Source organism: Dendronephthya gigantea, unplaced genomic scaffold, assembly GCF_004324835.1.
Source record: "Dendronephthya gigantea isolate DGI-Jeju-01 unplaced genomic scaffold, DenGig_1.0 000036F, whole genome shotgun sequence".
In the NCBI taxonomy this organism is placed as follows: domain Eukaryota; kingdom Metazoa; phylum Cnidaria; class Anthozoa; order Malacalcyonacea; family Nephtheidae; genus Dendronephthya; species Dendronephthya gigantea.
The window spans coordinates 1,896,369-1,908,859 of record NW_021163046.1 but is presented as its reverse complement, the minus strand read 5'-3'; the positions used below and the strand labels follow the sequence as shown (position 1 = coordinate 1,908,859).

The following is a 12,491-nucleotide window of genomic DNA, read 5'->3' as shown; positions in this document are numbered from 1 at the left end:
GAAATAAAGGAAAAGTCAAGTTGCCTAAACCTGAAATACTGTCGTCGACGTTATGAACTTTGTGGTCTAATCTTGTGCATACTTCGACGTCTAAAAGTTTGAAAAGAAAATATGGACTCTATATATAGTGTATACGGTGAAATATGAGGGAAACAACGGACCATTAACTGATATAATACACAAACAAAGACATATGCTACGGCCATCTCTAATTTCGCAAATGGCGGCTGTGAAAATACAGCAACGAAATGAATTATTCCCCCCTTGAAATTGAGCACAAGTAAATTGCTTCTTGTAGAATGTTGTGGTATTTTTTATTGACTAGAATTAAGTCCCAACGGCCGCCAAGCAATGCGTGAACCACTTTTTGTTGGGCTTTTTTTCTTATGATATTTCTTGTTGCCTGGCATTTTGTGCACGAAGAGTGTGGAAATAAAAAGTTTGGAAATAAAAAAAGTAAATGTTTTGTTAATTATTCACAAAATGATGAAAAATATCAGTTGAATATTTCAACATGTCAGATAACCACTGGTGCATGCCTTTTAAATCATTATATTGTAATAGTTAGGTATTGATTCTTGTTATACTATAGTCTGCAAAGTAGACAAAAATTTTGATCTAGATATCTATGAAATAATATGAAATAAATTTTGATATTTTCTTGTGAAACAGTGCCATAAATGGTAGGTTATTTAATGAGAATTTTTATTAGTGATTTGAGTTGTGATTCAGTCTTATAAATATTATTAATACTCCAGCCTAAATTATTATTATTTAAAACAATTGCGGATTTAATTTTAACATAAAAGTTCTGGCGGTCGCAAATTTCCGACAATTTTAAATCTTCTCTAAGCTATTTGCCAAGCTATTTATACAGTTCCTGCCATGCCAAGTTTGAGAATCAATGTTTAATTACTAAGTTCTCATCGTCTGGATGTGTAGTCAATAAAACTTCGTATCCGAAATCAGTTCCGTCAATAATGGTGTGGGAAAAATCAAAATCTTGGCAGGAATTCAAACCAGTAACCCGCATCGTAGGTCGTAACCTTAACCACTAGACCACCAGAGTTGGTGGCGAATAGCCACGCTTTTTTATTTTACCTAATCCTTTTCGAAGAATTTTGAATGGAAAAAAAATTCGGTGGGGAAAATAGCTTTCGCGATTTCCATAATTATCCGACCAATCAGCAGCCACTTCGCAACTACAAAGTTTTAATATTAATATATATCATATCCAAATTTATTGTCTTGTACCAGATTTGGAAAAATGAGTCAGATGAATCTGACGGATTTTTCATATTTAACACGTGCTCGCTTGTATTTAATAGTATGCGATAACCCAGGAGAAAATTGACCCTTAATTTGTGCGTAAGGAGTACTGTTGACATGGAGCGTTTGAACTATTAAAGCACAGATGGTTTATTATTAATCTATGTTTTCAGCTATCTATTCTGTAGGATTACAAATTTACAATTATAAATATCCGACTTTGAAACAGGTTTTCTTTTGAGTTACACCCAGGTCGGTCGAAAAACGCCGATATACAAAACATAAATTTTCCATCCTCTTGTTCTACATTGGAAGACCAAGAGGTCGACCTCGTTGCGTGAGACCTTCAAATCGTTTAAACGTATAATTTAGAAAAACCCAGTCTTTTCTATTCGTTGCTCCAACTTTGGCCGGATCGTCTACAAAGAAACGATAGTTACACATGTTAGTGCATGAAATTTCGCGCTATTCTAAACAAATACATACACTTCATTTATTTTGAATGTTGCTGTATTGAAAAAGCTTTATTTATATAGACGTCTTTGCCAAAGTTCCTTTGGCGTTCATTAAGTTTCCTTTCTACAAGATGATATTTGAAACGAAAACATGCAGAGAACAAAAAATGCAGCGTAAATGGGCCGGCGCGGCCAAGTTGTTGCTCAGGAATAATCACTCTGTAGAAAATATTTAAAGTAAGCAGAAAAACTATGGCAAACAAACGTATATCGCCACACTGGTTTTAATAATAAAAGTACAAATATTAGAACACAAAGTATACATTCACGACCCAACGTTTCAACACTTTAGTCATGTTGAGCGTATATCAAGATCAACGTTTTTTTTTAAGACACAAGATCGAGTGCCGAAACCTTGGGTCGTGAAAGTAATAAACATGAAAATAATTCTGTTACCGGATGTTTCAAAATTCATATCTAAATCAGGAAACTCGTCGAAATTTGATGTGTCATCAATACTTTTTACTTCGATGGGTACCGGGGCTGGTCGATCTCTAGAGCATAAACAAAATATTTTGAAAAAATTACAGAAAGCCCGACCGAACCTAAAAATATCCCATGCACGACTGTATATAATGCGCAATGCAATGTTATGCATGTTATCAATTAGTAATTAATTATTTAATTAATTAATTAATTATTCAATTAATTAATTATTTAATTATTATAAGAAGAAGTCTGATAGATGATAGAAGTCTATTAAGTCTAAAAAAAACCTATTCATTTTACAAGAACACTAAAATATTCGCGGCTGATTTGTATGGGCAATTACGAAGGCTTAGAAATCAGCCGCTCATTATTTAACTAGTACTTTTTTCACATGGTCAATGAACACCAAAATATTAGCATATTGGAACAAATCGTTAGGCTGACATGGCACTGCCAAACAGTATAATTCCTGGGTACCTTATGTGTTCCCAATCAACTCCTCGTAAAAACGCTTGCCCTTTGATTTCCTCCACTCCGTTTGTACCAATCCTGTGATCGCATTCGCAACATAGTCTAAACAAAGCGCACGTTATCTCTTTGAAATATATGTAAGTAAGAAAATGTACAGTATACTGTCCAAGGTGACGCGTTCAAGTTTTCAGTGAACCACGCCAGTGAAGATGATAGAGAGATAATAAAGAGCTATGATCGACCCCAAACACTCCAATAACTGCTTTCCGTTTTGATAGTCAAATTTACCCAACTAAGATGTAAGTAGCTTGTCTGCTTAACGCAGACAATAATAGAATCACACTCACATCACTAAAAGGACTACGTCATGCACAGAGTTTTCAAAGTAATTTAGACATCACACTAAGGAAGAGTGTTTACAGTAAATTATACTCTCAAATTACCTTTGAATTAAATGTCTGGATTCTTGGGAAATTGGTATTTCTGGCGGGAAGACGAGAGTCTCCTTCCAATTCATTACTTTTTTGTACGTTTCTGTGCATTGATAAAATGTTTTTGTAAAAAGCTATTGAAGATTGAAGGATTTTGATATTATCGTCTGAAGCTTATCTTAAGCCGGAAAGGTTGAAAAAAATTGAGAACAGATCCTCTAGAATAGTTCAGTACAGATAAGGCGCTCCTTGACTCTGGGCCGGTTGTATGAAAAGGAAGCTATAAGTATAGTTTGTGACGTAATTGGACAATCAGATTCGTGTATTTCTAAGTTTACTACGATTAAATTAAGTAGGGAAAATGTAGTTAATGCTTTTCACAATCTGTCCCTGATCATTTGTTTTCTTAACAAGTTTTCTTAAGTTGAACAAACCTTGAGGAGTTTCTGAACAAAACGGAGGATAACCTATATGGATAATAATAAAAAAATACCAAAATGTTACGATACTTGGGTCGAGGTAGCGGGGTCATTAGGACAACAGACTTCCATCATGATCTAGGTACTAATGGAAGCTTTTCACTGCAGACTGAATTCCTACTTGAATTCGTCGGTTTTCTTCCCCCTATAATATTGCGGTGCCCCCCCCCCCAATAATGACAGGGTGCTCAGTAAAGACTCTTTCCAGCGTGAATTTTTGTTTGTGCAAAAGTAATAGAATGACAGCCATTTGAAGTGCCTTCAAGTCTTTGACTCTTATTGAGTCTGAAAAGCTAGAGGCTTGAAGCAGTATGCTCCTCTATCAAATCAAGACCAATAACCAGAAACATGTTACGCATGTAGTAAGTAGCATGCTGCCAATAATATTTACGAAAAAACCGTGAAAATTTATGAAAAATGCTACTCAAGAAAAAAATGACGTGACCAGTGGTGCATCCAAAAACGCGGGGTTACAAAATGCAGAAGTTTCTACTCTCTTGTCAGATGGTCAACACTAGCTTATTATAGAAAACATACCAATCAACATTTCATAAAGTATAACTCCTAAACTCCACCAATCAGAGGTCTTAGTATAGCCAGTTTGTTGAAATACTTCAGGAGCAATGTAGTCAGGTGTTCCCACCGTAGAATATGCCTGCAGACAAAACATTCATGTTTGCAAACACGGTTTATGATTTCTTACACAGCGCTTTTGTATATAGCCGCCGTTAGCACGAGTACTACATAATGCAGTCTTCCCACACACGGGTAGAGTAGGAATGTACTACAAATTTAGCCTAATATTAAGGGCCTCCACAGACTAGGGATTTAGTTGTCGACAACTATTTGTGATCGACAACTAAAAGTTATCGACAACTAAAAAACGTAGTCTGTCTCGCAAGTTGTCGGCAACTAAACTCTAAATTATTAGTTCTCGACAACTAAGCAGTTTCCCTTTTCGAAAAGCGAAAGTTCGTAGTTGCCGACTGCCTCATTTTTTGGCGTTTTTCTAGTGTGTGAAAACTTTTGTTTTAGTTGTCGACTAAGTTTTAATATCCGCGCTATTTCGGTTGCTAAATCAGTATTAGAGCGCCAGTGTGTGGAATCCTTTATCGGACTTATTTAGTTGTCGATAACTCTTAGTGGTCGACAACTAAAATCCCTAGTCGGTGGAGGCCCTAATAAACTAGATTAATAATAGCGGACGCGACGCGAATATGTTTTTAAACGCGCCAGAATAATTAAATCCTGGGACGGTCTCATTCTGCACGGCTATTAAATCTGATTGCGATAAATTTCAAAAGGAACTAATAGTGCTTAACGTGAATATATGAATATTACCCCCCTCCCTATAACTAACGATCTTCCGTCGCCATTGAACTACGGTGCACTAAACACAAAAACATGCAAGCCTATAGTGATGTGCTTTGATTTGTTTGCGTTTGGACTTACCAATGCTCTTCTCATCCGTTTCCACGTGGCGGCTTTTCTTTTCGAGTCCAATGGATCATTAACTAAGAGGAAAGGAAAGCAGCAGAATTATATATGAAATTGGCGTAGCTAAATCTCATTTTACATTAGCCTCCATCTTGATAGAATTTTCAAAACATTTGTACGAATGGTTGCTGAATGCATTTGGGATTTTGGCAATCTAAACTACATGTCTTTTTTACACACTTGTTCTTGGGAATGCGAAAGCATTAGAAAGTTGACAGTTGCAAAATTGGACAAACATCGCAGTCGCATTTAACTCTACATGGGTGGTCATCTCACTTTTATAGTATGATAATTAATATTATAGAAATCACTGTTTATTTTTTAGGGAAGAAATTTCGAAATCCCTACCAAAATCGTGCATGTCTTGCGGTTGAAGTTCTCTATAATAATCGGTTCGATGAGCTTTTTTCAAGCCTGTGCACAAACCAAAATCAGCAAGTTTAATATGACCCTAGAAATACAATAAACTGTATATTAGAAACGATGAAGTTGTATTCAAAGAAAGGTATATGAGGGAGTATGAGAGTGTGTAGTCTATCGGACGACGTCGCACTGTTAACGCAGGTAATCAATATACTACTGTCTCTAAAAGAACATCGGCTGAGTCAATTATTTTGTTGTTTATCGATTAACCACCTCACCCTATTTCAGACCTTGAACTTTTCATGAGCCGAACCTAATATTAATGAACTAAAGCCTTTGTATATAGGATGTGCAGTTACAATTATGATGTCCCCATGCAGTTACCAAGAGAATTGAATTTAGCCATGATAATGGCTTAATTTATATATTATTTAAGAATCACGACAACTTGTCACAATCGACAAGTGAAGTAAAAATTCGAATTATTGGGCAAATGGGTACGGGTAAAAAAGATACTAACCCTGCTGTCCAACAACAAATTATCGGGTTTTATATCCCTGAAAGAAATAAACACTTGCTTAGACATACAGCACCATGTAATTTAAAATATCAAACATGTATATAACTTTACGATGATAAAATTGGCAGAAAGCACTGGACTTATGAGGTAACGCTATAATTTACTTAATTAAAGCACAGACCAAAGCTGCAGGAAAGCGAAAGCGCTGAAGTGTAATTTAACATTAAATAAAGTTAAAATAATAATAAATCGGTCAATAGAACTGAAGACAGTTATGGGAGGTTTTGCACGGTTTCGGTCATCGGTCAGATCTCTCTCTCTCTTTCTCTGAACGTACTTGGTATTTCACATTGGGCATGAGAGATAAAAACCAAGATAAATGGACAAAACACAATTTTATAGGGCTGATGTAAATATCGACTTCGTATGTAATTTACCTGTGTATGAATCCAAGTGTATGGATTGAGTCGATGGCTAACACTGATTCAGCAATATACATCCGGGCTTCTTCCTCAGTGAAAGTATCTCTCTTCATTAACATCGTCATTAAATCTCCTGCAACGGAAAAAAAATCAACATATTCGGATGTGATCGACACGCCCCTAAACACGAACCACCCTTCCCGAAAATTTGGATACGATTTACTTCTATGCGATATTACTTCTATACGATATTACTTCTATACGATATTACTTCTATACGGTATTACTTCTATACGATATTACTTCTACCTGCTGCCAGACACCATTATTTTCGAATCGTTTCCCAGCTATAAATTTGCCCTTGTGAACTTGCCTTGAAACTAATTTTTTTATCAAAAGGTGTCTTATTTGAAAGAACGTTAATGTATTCACAAATAAGTTTACGCATTTTTAGAAGATAAATTCATCAAAAAAATTTAACAGCCAACATCAAAATGACATGCATAACTTCATAACCTGGGCAAATTTAAACTTTAAACTCCCGAGAGATTATCATGCAAACTCCATGTTATTGAAACCTGAACTTATTCGTAAACGAAACTTATGCGAGGGCTACTGTAGCTTGTAGTTGCGATTTTTGAGTGTTTGAAGTAGAAGTCGTTTTAAGGCAAGATGACGGATAGCTGTTATTTTGGTCGCAGATATGTTTTTCGCTGATATGAACGATTTTGCAACAAGACTTCGTAAGAAAGGCCAACTTCCTCTTAGAGACCCAAATAATACTACTTGCCATCTCTCTAAAGAATTTCAATCCTTCAATGTTAAAGGGAGTGACGAGTAATGCACAGATCAAAGCACTTACCGCCGGGAAGAAACTCCATAACTAAATACAAAAATTGAGCATCTTGGAAGGAGAAATACATTTTAACGACCCAGGGATTTTCTGCTTCTGCCAGCACATCTCTTTCAGCCCTCACATGAGCGACCTGCGGTGAAGATGAAAAGCTTTTCAGTTCTTGGAAAGGAGGTATCATGTTGGATGTAAACCGCAACAAAGATCATGCATAAAAAGACGATATTAAAACTTGTCATATGCAAAAGGCTGCTTTTAATTAGGCGGTATTTTCCATGCCGAATGCAATTCTTCTTTGTTCGTGAACACAAGACTATTTTGAAATAGACAAAATTCTGCCCCGCGTGCAAAACTAGAGGAAAAGAACCTTTGTGACAGGCTTACAATACATGCAGCATACGCGCAATATTTCCCAGTATTTATCACAGGTTTAAAGTCTAAATGAAGAGGCCTACGGGAGGGAATATGAGTATATTTCTCATATTTATTCTCGCCGTCGCTTGCTAAAGCTGGTTATTGCCACATATAACCTGGTATGTAATTACTGCACCTGTTCCTTTTCTAACATGTCAGCTTTTCTTAGAATCTTCATTGCGTAGACATGACCAGTGTCTTTCTTTTGAACCAGACGAACCTAAGAAGTAAGATTTACAATCAGGTTATGCATGGAGAAGGGAAATATTATATTTATATATTAATATATTAATATACAAATATTTCAAATATCATAAATATTAAATCAGTTTGGTTAATTTTATATTTCTATAATGAAATGCTATTTAGGTAACAAGCTATATCAAACGACTCGAGCTTGTGATTATTGTTAAATAGAAACTTTCAAACGAAGATCATACTCCAGGCAACTTGTAAACATGCATAGTACTGTAGTTATCCAGGGGCACACTGGTTTTCGCTACATTTCCGGAGTTATGAGCATCAGTGGACCGAGTACGTAGTGTGCATGAAAAAGACAAATTAATCACCAAATATAATCTGTTTTCTTCAGTTATTTTTGTTTACTTAAAAAAAAATTCTCTAACTGGCTCTCGAAGTTTCGAACACGTGGAGTCAAATATTTTAGCTCATAAATCAGAACGAAGTTATTAACCATTTTGCTTTGGGCTTCAGACAAGTATGGGCATGTTTGTCATGTGATATACCGCGCTTGCACCCAATCTCACTCTTCCATCTCATATTTGCATCTAGTTCCTAGGCCTCTTATACGTTCTTTAGAACACGCGGCGAGACGGGAACTGAGAGGCTAGAACAAAATGTTTTATTTTGGCTAAAGTGGGGACTTTTTGTCACTTTCTGTATTGAGGTCAGTTTACGATCTACGACGTGGTTAGCTGACCTTGTTCGACGTCGCTAGTTCCGCCAATTTCAATTATTCTTGCTTCTTTTAAAACGGTTTTTGTTGTAAATTGCAAACATTCACTTTGAAATAATAATTCTTAGTAAAAGACAACACGAAATGGGCGGTTATACGCCGTTAACATTAGCAAACATTTTGTGCTAGGCCTCTGGCGCGTGTTCATTCGGTGACGTCACGGGTTTTTAAAACCCACGCAATGAGGCCTAGGGACTAGGCTGTCATTTTGGCGGGAAAATGGCGGGACATGCAAACCGTAAACAGCAAGTCCACCACGAAATAAAAGGATTATTGAACAATAAACCGGCATGAACAAGGTAAATTTACATTACTCATAAAGAATTGTGAGTGCATTTTGGTTCGTAGTCATCACAACGTCTCCTAAAGAATCTTTAGATAACTTTTAGTTGTATTTCAGAAGCATGCAATGTACATGTATAACTTCAACGGCCAAATTACTGCACCCCGAGTTCATGCATTTCATGAATATTAATTCAAAGGGAAATTCAGTTGGAATTATAGTATACTATACATTTACTAGCAATTCGACTTGCGATAATTGCTGTGGAAAACAATTAGAACCTTTTCGATATTCCTTGGAACTAATTTGTTCATTACCATTTAACATAGTGGGTACGTGTCTTTGACTTTCCGAGTTTCAAACGAAGTTCTGCATGATATACTAGTTATATTGTCATAGACGGGCCGGCCCTCGCGATATTTCATCCCCTCAGGGTATTTGTTTACGAATATTCCTTTTTTATAAAGGTCAATAAATAACAAATATAGAAAGACAACGCTGGAATGCATAGGGAAATTAGATTTAAAACCACGAGGTATTGGGATGTGGCGTTTGACTCATCTGTGGTATGACAATTTCATGTCGAACCTCGTGGGAAAAAAGTTGCTTCAGCTTTGATAAATACAGGTAAGGGTGTTTGTCCATTTCATAAACGTTGCCCAGCCACTGCAATACAAAGTGTATTGCATTGTAAACCTGGACCGTTATTATATACACGTATATTATATCAGTGGGTTGTAGCTTGGTTATTGACCCCATACTGACAGTAAAATAGTCAACATAATATATGATACATATATTATGATATTGCACTACACAGCTGTATGCTGCCAACAAATAATGAAACTAACAACATTGAAGTTTAAAGTTTCAACATACATGGCCTATATCAGGCTAACAAAATTGATTTGGGTTTTTCATATTAAGCTGGCTTTTGCAGGATAATATTATGCTGGGTAGTAGTAATAAAATTCTCAGGAATCTGAGATTGAAACCTTTTGCTATAGCATCCTATATTGAAGCTGACTGCTGCAGGCATGATTTGATTTCTAGAGATACCATATTACCAGTGAAATAAAAGCCAATTAAATTCTGAAGCCAAGATCTTGGCTGAGATCTCATAAATGATGCTCTACTAAATTATGTACATTCCTACTAAAATTAAATGTACATGGTACTCTTGTACATGGTACTTTTCCATGTTTCATTGACACTCACCTCACCAAATGCCCCTCTTCCAATCACCTTAAGTGAATCAAAATCATCAACGCCAAGTCTTGACCTCTTAAGTCGGAGAAATTCTGTTTCTTTTTGTGCATGTAGCATCCTCCTTTCCTCTCTCTGGTTGCCAAAAATATGTTGAAATTATATATTCAAAGATTACAGTGTATTTATATCACAAAACATGGCCCGGGCGTTCCAGTCAAAATACCTAACAAGTTGTATAAATTATATGAGACAAAATGCTGAAGTGCATTGATGCTGCCAATTATAATATAATATAAGATTACATGCCAATAACATGCCTAGTATGCACAGGATTTATATCATGGTTGAGCAGATTGAATGATGCTTTATATTAGAAAATAGAGAACACAGCATTTTGATTAAGAATAAAACAATACTGTAAGCTTTAGTTATAATGTACCTACCATGCTGTCAAGATCAGATCATTTTTTCCAGGTTATGCTAACAGTGTGAGTGGAACATAGCTAATGTTTGCAGTAATCTATCTATTTTTTAATATTATATATGGTATGGGAGGTGCTTGGTAGGTCTGATAGATGTAAACTGGCATGAGTTTTTAATTAATTTTATTTTAATATTAAAAACCTGGTTGTTTGGCAACCTAGCTGTGATAATATTGCAGCTTTTTGTACTCAATATTACAGTTTTTTTAATATACTCAATACATTTTCTACAAATTTCAAGTAATGTAATTACACAAAGGGATGCATATAAAATCTGCCTGATAATTTTATCACATACAGCCTTTTATATCCTGTACAAAATTTGTTATTGGCATAATTTAGGTATATGTTAACATGGGGACTTTGTGTAATCTTTTTAATTATATCACGTGCAGCTTTTCTGACGAGTATGTATAAAGGAAATGTGTTTCTCACAATGTTAACATATATGGCACTTTCTTTTTAAAGTCTGGAGTCTATAGTTACATTATCATGTATAGACATAGAATGCAATTTTCACACTTGCCATGCTAATGATTTGTGGTGTAAAAAATGTGTAATTACACTAAAAGAACTTGTTGGAAAGTGAAAAAAAATTTATGCCAGCTCTCATGGTGGGGTTGAGTAAAGCTTCCGATCTGCAGCATAAACTCAAGTTTTCAAGCAATTAAATTTGTTAATGCAGATAGCTTCTTAAACTATATTAGCTGTCTGTTGAGTTCATTTTATACTTTCTTAACATAATATGACCTTGGTCTTTATCATAATATATATAATATATGGCGTGCCAGAATTAAGCTAAATTTTAGTGTCTCTCAAATAAGAGAGATGAGATTTCCATCTGAACACAGGGGGAATTCAACAGAACATGAAAACTTTATGTAAACAGCCACTTAAGGGATGAACAAGTCTTTAATAAATTTGAACAATTATTCTTTGCATATTTTATTATCTATTTGTAATTGAATCCAATAAGTAATAGGTTTTAATGAATAAGTACTGTGTAAGCTGCACTTCAGAACTGCCTTCCTGACCACAAACGATAATACTTTCGATTAGCAGGTCATTTTGTTGCATATTTTTGCAAGCACGTAGCAACCATGGAAAATAATTTACTAAAAAGCCATGTTGAATCTTACGTCAGGAACAGAATGTTTTTACAGCATTAAAGTGTACGACACTTGAGTATTAAGTTTTTTACAAAGATATACGCCTTATTAAAACCATTATATGTTATGTCATCGTGAAATTGGGCAATCATGTGGATAAATTACCTCAGCGAGACAATTTGTTTGCGTATATTATACATATATACCTCTTGAGCGGTTAACCTTGCTCTTCCATTGCCGCTTCGAGACAACATAGTCTATAAAAATTAAATATACGGGGATAAAGCGATGCACATAATCTCCCGCCAGACTGTGGGAACGGTAGAAACGATGTATCTCTGACGAAATTCATTAAAATACCTTGACTTTCTGTCCTTATGCTGTGCTAGAAGATTAGAATAGAACGACTGAAGAGAGACCTTCGTCTTCGCCGCTTTCTCGAGCGTGTGAGGTGAGAAGCGTTCATGCGAGCCACTAGGATTTGACGTGGTAGCCGACATATTGCTGGACGTTTCCTATACTCTATGTAAACTAAGCCATTTTTATTAAAAGACGAAACTTATTTAAGTTATAAGAATACATTTGAAACATTTCATGTTGTTTTGGTATTAAATATATTCAGCGGAAGTTGGAGCTGTCACGTGATCATATCGACCAATCCGATGAGGCGATGACTTGATTTGAGCATCGACTTGGAAATTTGCGAAGGTTTTTGGCCGCATAAATTCCATAAAACCATGTTTATACAACACTGATTAATTTTTTTATG

At 35.6% G+C, this 12,491-nt stretch overlaps 1 protein-coding gene across 1 annotated transcript; it reads right to left on the bottom strand.

Annotated features, from left to right (window-relative positions):
* Window positions 1–705: 705 nt before the first annotated feature.
* Window positions 706–11,272, bottom strand: LOC114525948 (serine/threonine-protein kinase 38-like). The gene is made up of 13 exons (XM_028547410.1): window positions 10,141–11,272; window positions 7,800–7,883; window positions 7,259–7,382; window positions 6,412–6,529; window positions 5,975–6,011; window positions 5,440–5,542; window positions 5,047–5,108; window positions 4,132–4,249; window positions 3,550–3,582; window positions 3,128–3,218; window positions 2,691–2,786; window positions 2,181–2,278; window positions 706–1,688 (listed from the first exon to the last, which is right to left on the bottom strand). The coding sequence occupies exons 1-13, from the start codon at window positions 10,246–10,248 to the stop codon at window positions 1,573–1,575; spliced, it is 1,188 nt and encodes a 395-aa protein (XP_028403211.1). The 5' UTR covers window positions 10,249–11,272; the 3' UTR covers window positions 706–1,572.
* Window positions 11,273–12,491: the final 1,219 nt, after the last annotated feature.

What these genes read in the sequence shown, in the direction of transcription:
- LOC114525948 (XM_028547410.1), bottom strand. Translation starts at nt 10,248, where the DNA reads ATGCTACATGCACAAAAAGAAACAGAATTTCTCCGACTTAAGAGGTCA. An exon ending in ATTTGTTGTTGGACAGCAGG is followed by an intron (nt 5,543 to 5,974) that starts GTTAGTATCTTT and finishes TTGTATTTCTAG; the next exon opens with GGTCATATTAAACTTGCTGA. An exon ending in GCAAGACATGCACGATTTTG is followed by an intron (nt 5,109 to 5,439) that starts GTAGGGATTTCG and finishes CTTTCCTCTTAG; the next exon opens with TTAATGATCCATTGGACTCG.